The sequence below is a fragment of the Cornus florida genome, unplaced genomic scaffold (genome assembly GCF_030987335.1).
Source record: "Cornus florida cultivar Cherokee Brave unplaced genomic scaffold, ASM3098733v1 CherokeeBrave_3.0.0_Hap2_Chr04, whole genome shotgun sequence".
Taxonomy (NCBI): domain Eukaryota; kingdom Viridiplantae; phylum Streptophyta; class Magnoliopsida; order Cornales; family Cornaceae; genus Cornus; species Cornus florida.
In genome coordinates this window covers 74,516,126-74,536,481 of record NW_026775574.1, presented here as the reverse complement: position 1 = coordinate 74,536,481, position 20,356 = coordinate 74,516,126, and the positions used below count along the sequence as shown (strand labels likewise).

The following is a 20,356-nucleotide window of genomic DNA, read 5'->3' as shown; positions in this document are numbered from 1 at the left end:
TATATATATATATATATATATATATAACAATTATCCCATATAAAATCCGTCTAACTAGCTTCATGACAAAAATGCTAAGAGACCTATGCATTGTAATAGATGTACACTTGTGTGCATTGTAATATATGTGCACTCCGTAATCACGTATATGTTCAGGGAAGAAAAAGACCAAAAGAGATCAAGTAAATTTATATAATGAGTTTCGTTGAATCTAGAATCAGTATTTTTAACGAAGACTTTTTCAACCCAAAGCCATATAGAGCAAGGGTGAATTAGATAATCAGAGCTATATATTATATAATTTATCTTTGTATTTAAATTGTGATACTATAGTGTATCATATTATAGACATATTTTATTAACAATTATCCCTTATAAAAAACACGTCTAACTAGCTTCATGACAAAAATGGTAAGAGACCCCTGCATTGTAATATATGTACACTCCGTGTGTGTGCGCGCGCGCGCGCATTGTAATATATGTGCACCCTATATATGTTCAAGGAAGAAAAAGATCAAATGAGTGCAAGAAAATTTAGATATTGAGTTTCGTTGAATTTAAAATTTGTATTTTTAAAGAAGACCTTTCTAATCCTAAGTCATATAGAGTGAATTAGAGAATGGGAGTCCGAAAGCGATAAAATTTAAGTCACATAAAACAAGAGAGAGTGGTCGTGCGCGAAGCCTGTCTTAGATGCAAACTTTAGGTTAAATAAGTAATTATTATTATTATATTTTAAAATTATTTAGTACAGTTTATTTTTCACATTTTGGAGCCTGACTTTGCAATGAGCCTTGGTGGGCGTTTTTAGTTCTTGTTTGGTAGTTTTGCTTCTGCTTTTACGCAAAAACTTCTTCTGAAATGTGTGATGTTGGACTAAAAAAGAATTACTTGTACTTTACTTTTTTAATTAGGCTTTTTTTACGAGTGCATGTCACTCTTCTATAAAATTTTACTTGTTTTGGGCAGACATTATCCTATAAATTTGGTTGTTGTACAATTATAGGAAATGTTCCACTCACCCACTTTTTTTTTTTTTAATAGAAATAATAAAAAAATAAAAAAATAAAAAAGTCTGACAAAAAAAACAAAATTACTCCTTAAAATTGGAATGTAAGAGTAGTTTAGAATAATTATTTTGAAAGAAAACAATAATTTTATATTGAAAAAGTAAAGTGAAAACACCATTCTTCAAAAACAATCACCTCACATTCAATAATTTAGAATAAAATTATGCAAATGATAATTTTTTTCTTTAGCTTGAACTTGAATCCTCACTTTTTACTTTGAGAATTAGATGAAATATCACTAAGTAATTATTATCATTTCATCTACTACTAATTTTTTCGTGAAATTTTACTACTTTGAATATTGAATAGTGAAATTTCGCCTATAAAAATGGTAAAATTCATCATTTTTAATTTTAAATTTCAAAAATGGTAAAGTTTATGGCATTGAAATCCATTAAAATAAAATAAAATTCACCATTTAAATTGTTAAAATTCAAAATGTGTAGTTTATGGTGGTGAAATTTATCACCGAAAGTGATGAAATTTCAAAGTAAATATGAAAAACTACAGTGCAGAAAATTCATGAAAAAATAAGTTAATGGGGAAGATTCTGGTTTGTTACATAACCAAAACAAATAAAAAATTAAAAAAAAAAATATTCTCTTTCAAAAGGTCAAGTAATCTCAAAAAGTTTAAATAATTAATAATAATAATAATAATAGAGAGCTCATGAGTGTAACTCACCTCGTTATAGCTTTCCTCTAATAATATTAAAATAATAATAATAATAAACGTGTAATGCTTTAATAATTAATCAATTTTTAATGTTACTCCAATAAGAAGTATCCAATAGAAATTTTTGTCAATATTAAATACAATTAGTCTCTCCTCTTAGACGTTTAACATTAAACTAGGTAATAACAATTGACGAACATTTTTTTTAATTTTTTTTCCTAGTTAATTAATCACGCACTCCCTCTCAGATTTTGTTTGCACCTAAAATGTCTTTTTATCATTTTATTAATAAATATTAATAAAAAGTTATAAAGTAAAGACACAGGACATAAATACGGTATAGACATATAGACGCGGTGATACATCAAATCTAAAAACAAAATAAAAACACTGATACAACAAGAATATGATAATAAACGAAGTGATACAACACTGTTACAACAATATTTCATACAAGAAAATAATAATAAAATAAAATAAATACTATTAAGTGACCTTTTGATATTCATTCCATAAATGTCCATGTTAGATAGAAATAATATTTATGGTAAAATTGACTTTAATATTTAATTTTAAATTAAAATGCTGGTAGAAATTTTTTAAAATCATTTTTGTAATTTAAAAAAAAATTGTCAAATTTGTAATTGAATAGTATTTAATAGTCCTTTATTATTTTTGTAATTTTAAAATATCAATCAATGAATCAAAAACTGATGTCCTAGGGTTTCCATCTTTCTACGGATCAAAAGAAAAAAAAGATTGACATGGGGTGCGAACACCGTGACTCTGTGCCAAAATCAAGTTTTATGCTTTATTCGATTGGACGGAAATGATTGAAGAGGAATGGATTTGGGGAGGAGAGAGGGGGATGGGAGAAGTGAAGGAACATGTTCGTGTTGATTGGAGGGAAGGAAAAAGACAGTGAAAGCAAGGAGGGATGAAGAGAGGGAGAATGGATTATACCACAAATATGTAGTTTTCATTTTTAACCTTCTCAAAATTTAAAAATAGATATTTAATTTTTATTATTTTATATAATGATGTATAATTGTATATTGATAGAAAGAATATAACAATCCTTTTTCCCTTCCTTCAAAAAAAAAAAAAAGTTTTCACCACATCTATTGTTTGTGGCATTATGCCATCCATCCATCCCATTTATTATAATCAAACCACTAAAGTTTACCAAAAGGGCATTTACGAAATAATTCATTAAATTGTAACTTAAATTTGATTACCGTTAATTTATTATTAGTATTATTATTGTTGTTACTCCCACTTCCACTAAAATTGTTCTTTTTTAAAATCTAACATTTTAAGTGGGTGAATTTTTATGTTTTAATTTTATATATTATATTGTAGTGACAGGAAATGAATTTTCAAATATATCCTTGCCTATCACTTACTTTTTTTTAATTTTAAGATAAAAAAAGTAAATTAAAAATATTAAAAACTAGCAATTTTGAATTGAAATAATTGTTTTTGGCTTTTTATGAGAGAGGGAGTATTATTTTGCTATTTTGGTTGTTTAAGAGAATTTTGTAGGTCTGACTTCTGAGGGTGAATTACATCACTCGAGTTCATAGCGTGTTGTTTACTCTCTCTGTTTAATAAGACATCGAATACATCGAATGCATGTCATATTGTCATGCAGAGTCCAACAAGGACTTTCTCGTTAACTATTGATCCACGTCGTCGTCTTGACCCACCATGTGATTAATATATGATCATGATGGTATGGTTCGTGTACACACGCGCTTCAGTTGCTCATGGTAGTTGCTATCATTTCAGGGAGTTAGGTAGACACGCTTCTCTAAGCATAATTGGGTAAATTGCATTTAACTTACCTCAAATTTACCATAATTATATTGTTTGTCGTTTATCAAATTACACCCTTTCTTATAAATATACTTATTAACATCAACACAACTTATCATTTCATTTGTACTATTTTGCCGTAATTTTTTTTTTAATAAATAATTAAAACGAAATTGATATTATAAGAACAGAATACAATTTCAGTTTTTTTAATTTTTGTGACACGGAACCGTTGCACTTTTGATTGGTATTGCCATTCGCAACCACATATTATTTTTTATGTTGCACCCTCTGAGAGTTGAATGAAGAAATATTTCTTTTTAATATATTTTGACCCCTTCCCTCTTGACATTGGTACGACATTACCCAATGATATAATTGACTGACCGCCCAACTTTCCTAGTGCATGGATTTGGCTTTTTTCCTTCTTCATACACACACAAATACACAAACACATATATATATATATATATATATAGGAATAAATTACATTAACGTTCCTAAGGTTTTAGTCAATGTCACTCAAATACTGATCAACGATTTTTTTAACAATGATACCCTTGTGATTTCAAATGTCATATTTACCTCTGATTATTTAATTAAATTAATTTATACAATATCAACCCGTTAATTGACAAAACTACTCTCATCATTAAGCCTTTTTCTCTACCCTCTCTCTCTTCCCGATCTCGGACATTTATTTATTTATTTTTATTATTATTATTTTTTTCCCTATTGTGGTGGGTTTGGGCTAACCATGACTGTTTTTATTTTTTATTTTTCTACTTTGGTGGTGGTTATAATGGTTATAGTAGTGTCTAGGTTATCAGTGTGTTTCAAAATTTTTATTTTTATTTTTTCTATTGTGGTGTGTGGTGGTGGTTCTGGTAGCGTCTGGGTGTGTAGGTGATGGTGATGGTGATGGTTCTGGTGGCGTTTGGGACGTATAAATATGAGTTGGCCATGGCTGCTTTCAAATTTTTTTTTTTTCTACTTTGGTGTTTGGGTGTGATGATAGTGGTGTACAATTATCTGGTTGTTTTAAAAAAAAAAAATTAGCTTTTATTTTTTATTTTTTTATGTTGTGGTGGTGGTCATGGTGGTATACATACTATTATTATATATAAATTATATATACATGTATGGAAGAGACTAAGATGTTAGTTTGATTTATTAAATTTTGTTAGGAGGTTAAATTTGTACTTTGAAAATTTAAATGGAGTTGTTGACAAGTTAAAGGGTTAAAATTTAATTTTATATGGTTTCAGAGATATGGAGGGAGTGTTAATGCACAGTTTTAAAACTTCAAGAGGGTGCTAATGTAAAAAAAAAAGTTATTGACCATCCGCTCAATGAAGTTGATCAAAATCGCAGGGGTATCATTCTAATTTATCCTATTTATTATTATTATTATTATTTTTTCTTCGCTTATGTATACACGTATACTGCTTTAACCTAGGTGTTTTTGCAAGCGCTAAAAGAGTTAAATGTAGAAGTTCGAGCTTAGGGTTGGCCGCAGGTCACTGTAATTAACCTTTATTTTTGTGTTAGGCACTGTAATTAACCTAATTACAATATTAACAAAAAAATTAATTAAGATAGTAGAAAGTTGGAGCTCACTGTTCTATGTTCCTGCTCCCATCACAGCCACTCTCAGAGAGAGAGAGAATCAGTGCTTTGTATAAAGATAACCCCTTTTGCTTTCAGATGTTATGAAAAAAATGGAAATGAGAATTTCTACAAACTAAAAGAAAAGAAAAAGTTCTGTTGATGCCATTGTAGAGAGAGAGAAAGAGGAACCTTTTGACATCTGTAGTGGGGGAATCTTTGATGTTTTTACTTGATGAAGTGCTCTCTCTCTACCCTTGAAAGGTAAGCTCATCTTCTTCACTGCTAGTGAACCACTTTCTATGGTGGTACTATTTCACTTCTTTAATCTCGTGTTGTTCATCATACCCACTATCTGCAACTTTGGCTTACACTTGTTCCACTTTTGTCGCTGAAATGTCTTGATTTGTTGTTTCTTGCACTCACCATGTGTTCCCAAATAGCAAGTTGACCCTCTTTCTCTCTCACACACAAAGACACACACCAAAATCTATTTTTTTTTTTTTTTTTTGTTGGTGGGAGATGGGTTGATTATACATTTGCATGTGTTGGCTATTTCGATGATCTATTTGGTCCTTAGATAGACCAGCTTAATATCTGTGGATTGTCTGGTTTTCTGTCAAATTGAAGCCTCTAGGTATTTAAGTTAGATTAGTCTTCTGTTATAAGTATTTGTTTAAATTTATTTATTTATTTTTTATTCTTCATTTCACTATTGGATTGTATTCAGTCAAATTTAGCTTCTGTGTATTCCTAGATGTAACTAGAACTCCCCAGATTTCTTAAAATTTTCTGGGTTTTGCTAAAATTACCCTTCTGATAATTGATTTGTATATAATTTCTCTGTGAGGGGGCGATCTTACTAATAAGATTTTTACTTTTTATTTTCAATTTACTTGTTGAGCTGTGGATTACTTGTAAATTTGAATCCAAATATAAGTTCAGGTTGAAATTTCTGAACATAAAAAAGCTTTCTGGGGGTTAGATCTTGTATTGTTATTCACATGTATATGCATATTGCTTTTGTTGAAATTCTCTCTAATTGGACTATGTATATGATTTTAAGTTACTTTGAAATATTCAGTTAGTTCTTGCACTTTCTGTTCTGATTCTATCATGTCATGGGTTGATTGTAGAAGTTAATTCAATTTGTTCGATAAAGGAGGAATCACATCATCTTCTTGCTATTCTCGTTAGAGCATTTGTTACATTTCCATGCTTGATAATGGCTTCAAGGTCATTCTCTAACCTCTTGGATCTTACTTCCGGTAATTCGACAACTTATGGCCGAGGGGCAAAGAGGTTCCCTCGAGTGGCAACTGTTGCTGGTGTATTGTCTGAACTAGATGATGAAAATAGCAACAGTGTTGGTTCTGATACGCCCTCATCCATAGCTCAAGAACGGATGATCATTGTGGGAAACCAACTCCCACTACGGGCACATCGAAGATCTGATGGTGATGGGGGATGGAACTTTAGTTGGGATGAGGATTCCCTTCTTTTACAACTCAAAAATGGCCTTGGAGAAGATGTTGAAGTTATATATGTCGGTAGCCTTAGAGAAGAGATTGACCCAAATGAACAGGATGATGTAGCCCAAACCTTGCTTGAAACTTTCAAATGTGTCCCAGCTTTCATCCCTCCTGATCTCTTTAGTAAATTCTATCATGGATTTTGTAAGCAGCAACTGTGGCCTTTATTTCACTACATGCTTCCTCTATCACCAGATCTTGGAGGCCGATTTGATCGCTCCCTTTGGCAGGCTTATGTCTCCGTAAACAAGATATTTGCAGATAAAGTAATGGAAGTGATCAGTCCCGAGGACGATTTTGTGTGGGTTCATGACTACCATTTGATGGTTTTGCCATCATTTCTGAGAAAGAGGTTCAATAGGGCGAAGCTCGGATTTTTCCTCCATAGTCCATTTCCATCATCAGAGATATACCGTACACTACCAGTAAGAGATGACCTTCTCCGAGCACTTCTGAACTCTGACCTCATCGGTTTCCACACTTTTGATTATGCAAGGCACTTCCTTTCTTGCTGTAGTAGAATGCTTGGCCTTTCTTATCAATCTAAGCGAGGTTACATTGGACTCGAGTACTATGGTCGCACTGTCAGCATTAAGATCCTCCCTGTTGGGATTCATATGGGCCAGCTTCAATCTGTGCTAAATCTCCCTGATACTGAATCTAGGGTTGCAGAATTACGAGATCAGTTTAGGAATCAGACTGTTTTGCTTGGAGTCGATGATATGGACATCTTTAAAGGAATAAGCTTGAAACTTTTGGCCTTTGAACAACTGCTCATACAGCATCCTGATAAGAGGGGGAAGGTTGTTTTGGTTCAAGTTGCAAACCCTGCGAGAGGCCGAGGGAAAGATGTACAGGAGGTCCAGTCCGAAACTTATGCCACAGTAAAAAGAATTAATCAGAAATTTGGGTTGCGAGGATATGATCCAGTGCTTTTGATTGATACTCCGCTGCAGTTTTATGAAAGAATTGCTTATTATGTAATTGCAGAGTGTTGTCTTGTCACAGCAGTGAGGGACGGGATGAATCTTATACCCTACGAATATATTATATGCCGACAAGGAAATGACAAGCTAGACGATGCCCTGAGACTGAACCCATCAACACCCAAGAAGAGCATGCTAGTGGTTTCGGAATTTATCGGGTGCTCTCCATCCCTCAGTGGTGCAATTCGGGTTAACCCATGGAACGTTGATGCTGTGGCTGAAGCTATGGATTCTGCCTTAATTGTCCCTGAGGCGGAGAAACAGTTGCGGCATGAGAAGCACTATAGGTATGTGAGCACCCATGATGTTGCATACTGGGCACGTAGCTTTCTGCAGGACCTTGAAAGGGCATGCAGGGATCATGTGAGGAGGAGGTGCTGGGGCATTGGTTTTGGTTTAGGGTTCCGAGTAATCGCTCTAGATCCAAATTTCAGGAAGCTTTCGGTTGATCATATTGTCTCGTCTTACAAGAGAACCAAGAACCGAGCAATTCTTTTGGATTATGATGGTACTATGATGCTGCAGAGCTCAACTTCAATCAATACGGCTCCCAATACAGAGTCCGTGGGAATCTTAAACAACTTGTGCAGAGACCCCAAGAATGTGGTCTTCCTTGTTAGTGGGAAGGACAGAGAAACTTTAACCGAATGGTTTTCTTCTTGTGAAAAGCTTGGTATTGCGGCAGAGCATGGTTATTTTGTGAGGTAAAAACCATAATCCTTTGTTAATCTTGAAACATATATTATTTGCTTTCCAACTTGAATAAGTAAGTATTATTTTTTGATAAATAACTTGAATATGTAATTATAAAACTTAAATTATTGAGCGTGTACCAGTTATGGGCTTTAACAAATTAAGTATGAACTTAATGGACAGCATGAGCCATGAACAAAGTATTCCATACCTCTAGAAGTTGGTGAAAACCATTAGCTTTGAAATGTTTAGCTCCATGTTTGGAAAACAGAAGCTCTATTTCCTTGGAGGGGGAACGTATGAGTATCAACTAGGAAAATGAAAAAGAAAAAAGAAAACAAAAGTTCTATCCGTTTTCTGAAAATCTTCTATTTTGTTATGAAACAAAACATAGATTGGCAACTGGCAACCTTATCACCACGCTTATGCCATTTGACCCAAATACAAAGCTGATCATATATACTTATATATGTATGCATCATCTTTATTCTGGTTTAAATTACTATCTTATCATTTATTGAGTATATGTAATTTTAATACTTTAATATTATTATCTTCTTGGTTTGGACTTTGGCATGTTAAATAAGGGGGAATCCTTAATTTAATATTTATATTATGTTTGTGTTGGCAATTTTATTCGGATCATATTGTTAATCAGTTTGTAGGTTTTCTAGTGGGATCTGTAAATTAGTTAAACAACTAGCTTATAGCATCATCCACGTTGTTTCCTTCAACTGTGAAAGATAGTTCCCCCTAAATTTCTGGGATAATGTTTTCCCTTCTTTTCATCCATACTGAGGAAAAAAGTTTTGCAGCAATTTGGGAAGTCTAAAATCCTCAAATGATTTTTCTTATCAGAGTCTTCAGTCCTAAAAACAGTGAATGAAGAGAATGAAATTCCAAATGTTTTAAGTTCATAATCTAGATTGGTCTATTTAGTTTTTGTCAATTTGTTAAGCTTTTATAATATGGCGGTGGTAATAGTTTTATGACCATGGTGGTGGTGCATTGGTGATGATAGTAGGTGGGATTTTTATAGAGTTTTGTGTCCTCCAAATCTCTCCATCAGTCCATCAGAGAGTTTAGTAATCCTTTTCATTAATTACCCAATTGAAGAAATTTTGATTTTAACAAAATCTAAAGTAAATTCCTTTTCTATGTTCAAAGGCACGCTAAATTCATCGAAGGGTAGTGAAACCTGTGTCTTTCCTGAGATTTGGAAAGAGAGATTCCTGTTACAAGGTTGTGTTGCTTCTGTTTGTTTTATGCTTTTGGTGGTTGGAAGGAGGCACTGTTAAATGATGTGTCATCTACCACTCATATGTGATGATCTACACTTCTATTCAGCCTTTGTCCTGCCTCTACACTGTTCGGGAAATTTTATTTGTTTGGATTTTATAAGTATGCGATGCTACACATACAAAATTTATAACAAGGTAAATTCGTATGTTATTTGTATATCATAAAGTTACACAAGTGAACAGATATAGAACTCATAAATTGACATGAACAATAGCAAACATAAACTTACACTAAATTTATACACGAGAGATGAGATATATAACTGCTATAAATTACAGAAAATAAGTAATTTAAATAATAGAAATTTGAAAGAAAAAAAACTGGCCTTCAAGATGGAGAGGCGTGCTAGGCACTGTCTTAAAATTGGTATAGCCTCCATGCAGGTATTGACAGTCTACAACAACTCCAAGATACAATCCCAGTTGATCACGGTCGCGTCTCTCAATGACCACGTTCACCAGAAGAGTTCGAAGTCCTAGTCACGTTGCCCACAAACACGTAAAATGGATAAACTAAGATACATATATGTGTGTGTGTTATATATCTATCTGTATGTGCATGTAATGGCTAGAGAAGGAGAACAATATAGTATATAAAGTAAAATGAATAGGAAGGATTGTGAAGTAGAAGACTCATTGAGATATGGTGATGGCCTTTATTTACAAGGTTGGAAGTGTAACATCTTTTAGATAACAAAAATACTAACACCATAATAATATATTGTGTACTGGTTTTTATTATTATCGCTAAGACAACCTTGTCGAAACATTATTTTTCAGGCCAAACCATGATTCGGACTGGGAAACTTGTGTTGCTGTGCCAGATTTTTACTGGAAACAGATTGCTGAACCAGTAATGAAATTATACACTGAAACAACAGATGGTTCTACCATAGAAGCCAAGGAGAGTGCACTTGTTTGGAATTACCAGTATGCAGATCCAGATTTTGGCTCATGTCAGGCTAAAGAGCTTTTGGACCACCTCGAAAGTGTTCTTGCCAATGAACCAGTTTCTGTCAAGAGCGGTCAGCACAGCGTAGAGGTTAAACCTCAGGTTAGTAGTACATTAACTATAATCATTTCCTTGTGATATAATTACATTTTGTTAGTTGTGAAGAAATACTTTGTGGGAAAACTTCAAATTTGATCACTAGCAAACAATTTGTGTTTTGGTCTAGCTTGATTTATCAGTAAAAAATGAGGCAAAGATTCTTCTAATGAAATTACATCTTATCATCTTTAGAGTTCACCACTTTAAGCTTTAAATTGCATATCTCATTTGAACAGAAGTAAACTCATTTAAAAAAAAAGTTACAAGGTCTTTCTGATTCTATGCTTGTGTTGCATGCATATGCATGCCCATATTTTTTAAATTAACTTGAATTAATCATGTTATAAAAATCAAAGTTTTGTTACTCTCATAAACTAAAATGTAAGGAGTTATGTTTAACAACCCTAGCATTTGTTTTTTTCAAGTTCAAAAAATATTTCGTTATTTCAATACAGTTGTATTTGCCCCATTTGTTTATTACACAGGAGGTGCAAAGTTTTCCTTTCAGTTTTATGTGGTAAAATAAAAATGAAAATTGGTAAAATTGACCTTCATGCCTTAAAGCATATGCTGGGCCATTTTATTTTATTTCCCTTTTTCTTATTTTTTCCCAAATGAAGCTTAAAGTTAAAATGCCCATACAAATTCAAGATACTCTGGAAATGGAGCCAAAGTCCAAATTTGGTCATATGGTGTATGCTTAATGTTACCTCTATCCTTTCTATAATCATTTTTCTTCAATTACATTGTCATAAGTGTTCAAGCTTATTTATTGTTCCAACAATTAACTGCAAGATTTTTCTCATCTGTCATCTATAAAAATTCATTCATGTGATGGATGATGAAAACCTATTATGTTATCTTCCACTTTGGGAATTTGATGGTTTTAATATGACCTTTGGGTGCGACTGGAAACGAATTTTACAAAGATTACCTTTTATTGTTCTCTAGAGTCAATAATTTTGTGGATTTTTTTGCCTTCTAATGATCTGTAGTTTGTTTATGGCTTGTTTGGGGAATGTACACTCTGGATCTAGTTGAAATATATGGTTATACCTTCTGTAATGAACATCTCGGCTAACTCATTATGAGTTTGGCCCAAGGAGAGTGTTTTAGAATTTAAATGATTAAAGTGCACACCGAAGGAAAACGGAAGCAATTTTAGTAAATTTTCAGGATCTTTTCCACGAATTTTCATCAAATAAAAAAAATATTGAGATAGATTTGATACCTTTGGACGACTGGGGATAGTCAATACAAGAACACTCTCTTTTGGCCTTGAACACCGGTGAAGCTTCACCTTATGACCCAAAGGTAGGTTTGTGGAACTCTCTTTCTCTCTCACTTTGGCTATTCTCTGTAAAAGAATAACGACTTAGCAATAATTACCTTTTACAATAAATGAGGCTAGAGATAAGGATCCAAAGGGCATCCTTATCCTAGTTCCGATTGGATATGATAGAGTTGCGAGCTTACCAGTATTTTATTTTAATTACACTCTAGGATTTAAAAATTACAACAAGGCCATGCGGTGTTAAGTAATTGCATATAAGCCCCTTCACTAACGGAAATCCATAAGTTTTTCAAAAAAATAAATAAATAAAATATTGTCCCACATAATGTAAGGCTCACTTATATCTTATATATATATATATAGTCCCGTTCAGTTGCTCCCTGGTGTGCAGGGAGCAATATACGCGACTTCAATTTCAGTCGTTGGATTTCATCCAATGACTGAAATTGAAAACAACTATATTAGTTGTTTTTGGTTTTTTAAGACTCCAAAACCTGAGTGTTTTAAATAAAATTAAACACCTTATGATAAGGAGGTATTAATAATGAAAAAATTAAACAAATAATTCCACAAAAATCGTGGAGTCCTTCTATTACGGGGAAAAAAGAAAATTAAACACCTTATGCTCTTTTTTCTATATTCATGTTCTGGTTAAAAAGATTCTCTTCAAACAGTGCAAGTTTTGTTACTGCGTGCTCCGGTAAATTTCTCACAGAGGTTAGTATTTCACTCAACATACTCCTTTCTCGATGCATGACTATGAATGGCTTCACATGGGGGACATTTTTTTTTAGTTCATATCATCGTGTAATCAATTTATTTCTCCAATTGTTGAGGTTTTTTTTTTTTTTTTTCCTAGCTAATATTAAAAATGAAAGAAGATAAAAAAAAATTTGGAAGTTATCATTACAATTGATGGTATAAATAATTCTTAAAAAGACTTCACTACTCTCACTATTCTATATCCAAACGATGTTGGTGGAATTATTTTTTTAACTTTTTTTAATTATTAATACCTCCTTATTATTAGGTGTTTAATTTTATTTAAAACACTATAAAAAACCAGAAACAACTAATATAGTTGTTTTCAATTTTAGTCATTTGATGAAATCCAACGACTGAAATTAAAGTTGCGTATATTGCTCCCTGCACACCAGGGAGCAACTGAACAGGGCTGTATATATATATATATATATATATATATATATATATATTTCTAGTTGGGACACACACACACTGCCTCCACTGAGGTTCGAACCCTTGACCTCCCTTTGGAAAGTAGGAGCCTTGTGCCGCTAGGCCACAAGCCTGTTGGTACCAGTTTAAAACGTTATAATCACTAAATTAAAAATTCTTTAATAAAAGAATTTCCAAAATAAATAATTTTCTATATATAATAATACAAAAACATTTTGTTAAGCAATTTACTAAAATAACCTAGGCCAATTTCCAATAATCAACTTATTAAATTGTATCAAGGATGGATATTCTCCTACTCTTTAAACAGTGTGGATTATGTGTTGAGTATTTGTGTTCCTACCTCTCCAACATTAGCCACCCAAGATATTGTAATATCGACGTTAGAAGACTCACACATTACAAGTGACCAACACCGAAAGCTTGAGTCCACTAAACCTCTCAAGATTTAGAGCTCAATGCATTTAGTATATTAAAATCCCACCAATATAATGACAATAGTTTGTATGGTGTGATCTTGTGGTGATCTAATTCTGAGTGCAACTATTATAATGGTCGAGACAAACCATCCTATCTTCTAAGTCACCTATAATGCAACTTGAGGTCTATGATACTTCTCCCGCAAAATATCAACCGTATGCCCAATGTATGAAATATATATATATATATATATATATATATATATATATATATATGATCCACTTATTTCTCATTCATTAAATAAAATAAATAAATAAATGTCAAATAAAAAGGGATAATTAGCTTTTAGAGCACATAATGCCAACACACACTCTCTAAATAGCTTAATGTCATGGATTCTTGTCCCACATCGTATCTGTATGGGAAGGGTCCTGGGCATATAAGGTTGGGTGGAAGCACCACCCAATAGCTTAAGCTTTTGGGTTGGACCGTGAAGCACTCGGCGGTTCCAGCCCTTGACAATAGTATCAGAGCATGCCTAATCCTTGACCCGATGTAATGCCAAACGCCTACACGTAGGTGTCCGGGTCAAGTACAAGGTCTCCTGCCGTTAAGGTGGACAGTTAGGTAGCGGAGGTGTTTGGATCGAGTACCGGGTCCCCCCACCATTAGAGTGGACGGGTAGGCAGAGTGGACCAACTGCAACAAGGGCGTTGCGGGTTTGGGTGGGGGAGAATGTCATGGATTCTTGTCCCACATTGGATCCGGATGGGGAGGGTCTTGGGCATATATAAGGTTGGGGGTGTTAGCACCTCCTCATAGCTTAAGCTTCTGGGTTGGACCGCGAAACCCCCGGCTCGTGAAATTAATCTTGTATGGTAAATGTTTTTAAGATCAATGTATTGGCTAGTGACATCCTGAACATTATCGTCTATGCATCCATTCAAAATGAGAAGACATGATGGGCTATGTAGAGCATATATTCCAATAATCTCCATATATGTGTCCTCTTATTGGTGGGCCATTCCAATGAACTAATATAATGTTTTTAGGGAAGCTAAAGGTTCGAGCGCTTGACCTTATGGCTTTAACACCATGTTAACAACTATTTACACTAAAAGCTTAAGTAATCTACCCCCTATCCCCGCCTCCAACAACCAAAAAGAAATGATAATAACATAAAATAAAATGAAAGAAGTGTTCCAAAAGTAAAAGAGTGTAGCTGCCTATTTAATTAGGATTCTTCATGGATATGATTGAGTTTTCAAAATGTGCAAGACTACTAATTTCCATTCCTTGGCAATAACTGTGTTTCAATTGTTTTTTTTAGTGCAAAATTTAGATTGTAGTTTGCTATGTTATGGAGGCCCATAGCCATATATATAGTTTAGCCAAGTTCGTGGCAATACCTGTGGAGATTGATGCAATACCAACATGACTACAATGACGGAGTTATCAAGGGGCCAGTGGGGCACTAACCCCAACTCAAAATGTTTAATTATTTATTTATTATATATATGATTTTCAGTAATTCTAATATAGCCACCCCCTAAATTTTCTTTAAAATTTATATTTTCTTTACCATATTTAGCCCTTATCTTTATCAACTTTTTCCTCCTCTCTCACATAGTTTTTGTCTGACTTTATTTTGTTTCCTCAACTTCACATCTTCTCTCAACCTGAAAAATAAAATTTTCATTTTAGTAATAATAATAATAAAGGAGTAGAGTTGCAAAAATAGAAGATTTTGGTTTAAACAATACATATGTTAGCTTCTTGTTTTATATATATATATATATTTTTTTTGAACTTTTTTTGCTAAAAGGAAGATCAATGATATTTGTTGTCCATGCAAGAATCTAATAGTATCACTTGCACTCATATGAGAAATTGGGGATTTTAAAAAAGGAAGAAAATAAGAAGATATATCCAGCATGGAGATCAGGAAACTTTTTCCTTTATAATGGTAAAAAAATGAGAGTTGTGATATTTGTTAGAGTTTCCTAACGAAATAAGATGAATTATATTGTCTGGAAAATTTTGAAAAGGAAAAGAGAAGAAAAAGAAATAATTTATTTTGAATCTAGATCCAAATTTGATTATTCTGTTCAAATGTAGAGATATTTAGCCAATTGAATCATTGCATGAAGGCAATTGCTGTGTTGCCCGAGTGGTTGGGTTGCTCGGCTCCCCATGTTGGGGAGCCTGTGTTCGAGACTTGTGCCCTCCCCATCCCCTCTAACCACTGACTAACCCCCTAACATTCTTGCCTTTAAAAAAAATATATATCACTAAATGAAGAAAGCTACATGACCAATTCAGCAAACCTTTAGAGATATGTGATAAAAGGACAATATATCTAAATTAGAAAAGGAGGGGGGAGGGGGGGAACTAACTCGAGCTGGAAACAAATTTATTCATAAATTTAATTTGTTACAAAATGGGAGTCAATTAGTTGATTTGTTGAGAGGAATTTAAAATACATTCTTAGTAAGGTGTGTAAAATTGGGATCATCTCGACAATTATATGGTTTTCTTTAAAAAAAAATTATTTAGTATCTAAAGTTGCCCCCACTAGAGTAATTTTCTGCCCGCATCACTGCATGAGTTGGTTATGGTTTGTGCCAGAGAGAAGGGGGTTGGAGAGAAACCTAAGGGAGGCTAATGTTTTCCATCTTACCCGAGGGAGGGAGGGAGGGAGGGAGAAAGAAACCCAAGAGAGGCCAATTCTTGGCATTTTAATCACCTCATTTGGAGTAGTTCATGTGAGGCAGTGTACTATAGGTGTGGAAAGATAAGCTGATTATCACTCTCTTCTTTAAAGTTTCGAGGAAGGCATTTCTTGATCCCTTATTTTGAACTTTTTAGACATTCTTTTTTATTTTTATTATTTTATTTTTATTTTTTTTACTTAATTGGTACTCACACCCCCCACCCCTCCAAGGAATTGTGCACACCCAAGAGGAGTCGAACCTTAGACCTGATGCTTCCTGAGGCACCAGAGCTAAGTGACTTACCCACTTGAGCAAACCCCTTAGGGTTTACTTTTTAGACATTCCATTCATAACTTTCTTTCAAACCATTGTATATTGATTCAATTTAAATTATCCCATTTTGTTATCATTATTATTGAAGATTTGTTGTGTCTCCGGCAGTTTTTATTGACTTGTTTGGTCTGCCGGCGTGTTTGGTAGCATTGTCTTCACCTTTGCCATGTCTCCGGCATATTTTATTGAGTTGCTTGAACTGCCGGTGTGTTCGGTAGCATTGTTCTTCCCCTTTGCTGTGTCTCAGACGATTTTTGTAGACTTGTTTAGACTGTCGGTGTGTTCGGTAGCATTGTTCTTCGACTTCTCTCCTCTCTTCATCATCTGCACTTGCTGCTACTCATTTTCTCAATGGAAATTTGGACATTGATGATCCAACTTGAGGGGGAGTATTGAAGATTTGCTGGAGGAATTAGTAGAGGAAAATCTTCCAAGTTTTTAATTTTTTTCCTATTATTGAAGATTTACCAATTACTTAAGGAATTAGTGGAGAAAAATCCTCCTTGTTTCCTACTTTCGACCTCTTTCCGTTCTAATCATTTCTTCTCCTATATAAAGGAGCCTCCACCATTGTATTGTGTATGAGTTGAGAGAGGATTATAAAAATGAAGTAGCCCTTTGGGATCTTTGTGTTGTGGATGTAGGCCCCAGTGGTTGAATCACATAATTATATTTGTTCTTCTTCTTTCATTTCTCTCTTCGCATATATTTTATACTTTACAACAATTATCTACATCCCCATCAAATAAGCCAGTAATTCTATACTTTTTAATTCAACTTAAAAATTCCTTGAATTCTAGCTACTGAAATAAATTTTCTCCATAAGGATGAAGAAGGAAGATGAGAAATGTTCGGATTTATGTATCCGATTCCAAATAGTTTGAACCAAGTCCCGATGAGCTTATTAAAGTCACATTTCATTCATTTGACTCTTAACTCTAAAACATGAATTCCTGATTGAATTACTAAAAGTCATAGAATCATCCGAAAATGAAACATGTTAAAGTTTCAGAGCTTTTGAAACATGCTTGAACAATAAATCGTTCCAAAACTTTTGGTTTTGTAGGCACCTAAAATCACAAGCACATGCTCTCCATGGTAGGAATTGTTTCTTAAGAATTGTTCTTTTAATACTTCAAAACAGCTTTTTGTTTCACAACCAAAATATATCCCCATGAACCTCTGTAATCCCTACTGTAGTGCTCTTTGAAATGATTTCAACGTTATTGTGTGTGTTCTGTTCATTATCCGAACATTGTTAGTTTACTTATAAAACATGGCATATGAACATTGTTAATCATTGATGTGTTCTAAGTACTCTGAAGCGACATATTCAGAAATACATAATCTAGAAATAACACGGAGTTGGAGTTTTGATGAGAAAGTGGAACATGGTGATTGTGGTGAACTTTTAGGGGCAATCATGTTGTTGATGATTGTGGATTTCCCTTGAGAAGAGTGATGCCATTTTATGAACTCACTTCTTGACATTCCTAATATGATAATTTAATTCTTAACAGAGACATATATAATAATGCAAAAAATTTGTGTGGCTGTGTGGCCATAATGTTGGCATTAGTTTCCTTGTAATGTAACCTCGGTTTCTCCACCTTTTTTAAAGTTCTGTTTGACTCTCTTATTAGTTGCTATCATATAAGATTCTTGACTAAAAAAAGGGCTAGGCCAAGGCTTCCTCCATTGCAGGTCTGGGGAGGATCGATGTTCGCAGCCTTTATCTCCATGTGGAGAGGCTGTTTCTGGTTTTGAACCCGTGACCGGCACGTCACAATGGCGCAACCTTACCGTTGCACCAAGGCCCACCCTCATATAATATTCTTAACTCTTCGGGAAAAAAATGATTCTTGAAGAAAAAGTTTAATTAGGCCTGTGCTCCAAATGTTAATTTTCACTTATTCACTATTATCCATCAACAGGGTGTCAACAAAGGTCTTGTAGCAGAACGCCTCCTAGTAACGATGCAGCAGAAGGGAGTGCTTCCTGATTTTGTGCTTTGTATTGGGGATGATCGGTCAGATGAGGACATGTTCGAGGTGATAATGAGTGCAAAGGATGGTCCCTCTCTCTCTCCAGTTGCTGAAGTGTTTGCTTGCACTGTTGGCCAGAAACCCAGCAAGGCCAAGTACTACTTGGACGACACATCCGAGATATTGAGAATGCTGCAGGGCCTTTGCACTGCTTCTGAACATTCTGCTAGAAATGCTTCCCATGCTTCTCAAAAGGTTGTCATAGACAGCGAATAATGAAAAAAAAAAAAAAAAATCAGTTTAGAAGCAGTATATATTGGATTGTCTGTGCAGCAAAGTCTTTTCGACCCATTTTCCGTTTTCTGGTGGCGGCTAAGCTTGATAATTTGATAATTTTGTTTTTCGTTTGTCATCAGAAATTCATTAGCTTTTCTGGTTGTTGCAGATTGTATGTAGTTCCCCTATACTGAGTAGATAAATTGTTACTCTGGTTTTGTTGTTCATATCCTTTCAGTGCTTGGTTCTATCTTATTTAGTTATTGAGTGGGAAAAATGAAACTATGGTTAAAATTTAAGATAGGCATTATGTGTTTTGTTGTAGTATGGTTCTTAGAAATACCTTTTTAACAGAATGTTTCTGTGTAAGGTCCTATTTTTCTTGATGAATTTATTTTCTTTAAGTACCATTTGTTTCAACAATTGGTGGATATAAGTTTAGAATGATAAGCTTTTTTATTTTAATATGTACTTTTAAAACAAGCCCTCGGAAAATCCTCTCCATATATGATACAATGATTCATAGAAATAATGAGTTTAATTGTACCAATTGACAACATATGTAACCCATGTAGGTATCCAATTTCTTGGTTAATATTTGATATAATATGTCTAAAATAAAAGTATTATTGGCATCGAGAACGGAAATGTTTTGACAGTTGAGTTTGGTGAGTAGTGGGTGGGATTGAAGGGTAAATGAGGTCATTTATTTCATTTTGCTACTTTAAACAAAATTTGAACCAAATTTAACCATTGCATTTGCCGTATTGCAAATACTGATCATTACAAATTTGAAAAATACTAGGAAATAATCATAGGTAAATATAAAAAGATTATACATAGTTCTTCTTTTTCTCTTTCTTTATTTTTTTTTAAAAAACAGGCCAATAATGTTGGGGGAGGGGGAGGGGGAGGACGCAAGACTCGAAAATAGAGAATAATTCAACCACTTTAGCAACATGACACTTCCAAGAAATACCCTTAAATGTGTCGCTTCAATATAATAAAATTCAATAACTAAGCAAACTTATATGCTTTTTCATATACATTGAAGAAATACGCTCACACATTTTTTTTTTCTACATTCGGGCTCGAACTCCTTTTAGACGGAGAGGTTATACCATTGGGTAAGATCTCATTCGATAGCTAAAGAGAAAATTAGTCTTTTATGATTAAAATTACTCGTGATTCATATCTATGACATCCATATAAGTTCATTCATATAACCTATCATGTTGTGGGTCGAGCAACAACAAATTTTTACGAATCTAGAGAGGCCAACGAATTTGATTTTAGGCCTGATTTTGGCAATCCTGTTTGGAGCACGGTGGGATGCTCCACCTCTTAGGGTGTTTAAATTTAATATCAATATGAGTTTTATAGCAGATACTCGTGAATCTGGT

At 33.7% G+C, this 20,356-nt stretch overlaps 1 protein-coding gene across 3 annotated transcripts; it reads left to right on the top strand.

The window, feature by feature from the left end:
- Positions 1–5,180: 5,180 nt before the first annotated feature.
- LOC132303552 (alpha,alpha-trehalose-phosphate synthase [UDP-forming] 5-like) lies at positions 5,181–19,180 on the top strand. Of its 3 annotated transcripts, none has more exons than XM_059800858.1 (4): positions 5,181–5,435; positions 6,311–8,393; positions 10,464–10,737; positions 18,627–19,180. In XM_059800858.1, the coding sequence occupies exons 2-4, from the start codon at positions 6,397–6,399 to the stop codon at positions 18,951–18,953; spliced, it is 2,598 nt and encodes an 865-aa protein (XP_059656841.1). In that variant the 5' UTR covers positions 5,181–5,435; positions 6,311–6,396; the 3' UTR covers positions 18,954–19,180. The 3 variants fall into 3 exon arrangements, with proteins under 3 accessions (XP_059656841.1, XP_059656840.1, XP_059656842.1); XM_059800857.1 differs by having other exon boundaries at positions 6,308–8,393; XM_059800859.1 differs by lacking the exon at positions 5,181–5,435 and adding an exon at positions 5,492–5,808 and having other exon boundaries at positions 6,308–8,393.
- The last annotated feature ends 1,176 nt before the right edge of the window (positions 19,181–20,356 follow it).

Coding starts and splice junctions, on each gene's coding strand:
- LOC132303552 (XM_059800858.1), top strand. CDS start 6,397: ATGGCTTCAAGGTCATTCTCTAACCTCTTGGATCTTACTTCCGGTAAT. Junction 8,394..10,463: donor GAGCATGGTTATTTTGTGAG/GTAAAAACCATA, acceptor ATTATTTTTCAG/GCCAAACCATGATTCGGACT. Junction 10,738..18,626: donor GCGTAGAGGTTAAACCTCAG/GTTAGTAGTACA, acceptor ATCCATCAACAG/GGTGTCAACAAAGGTCTTGT.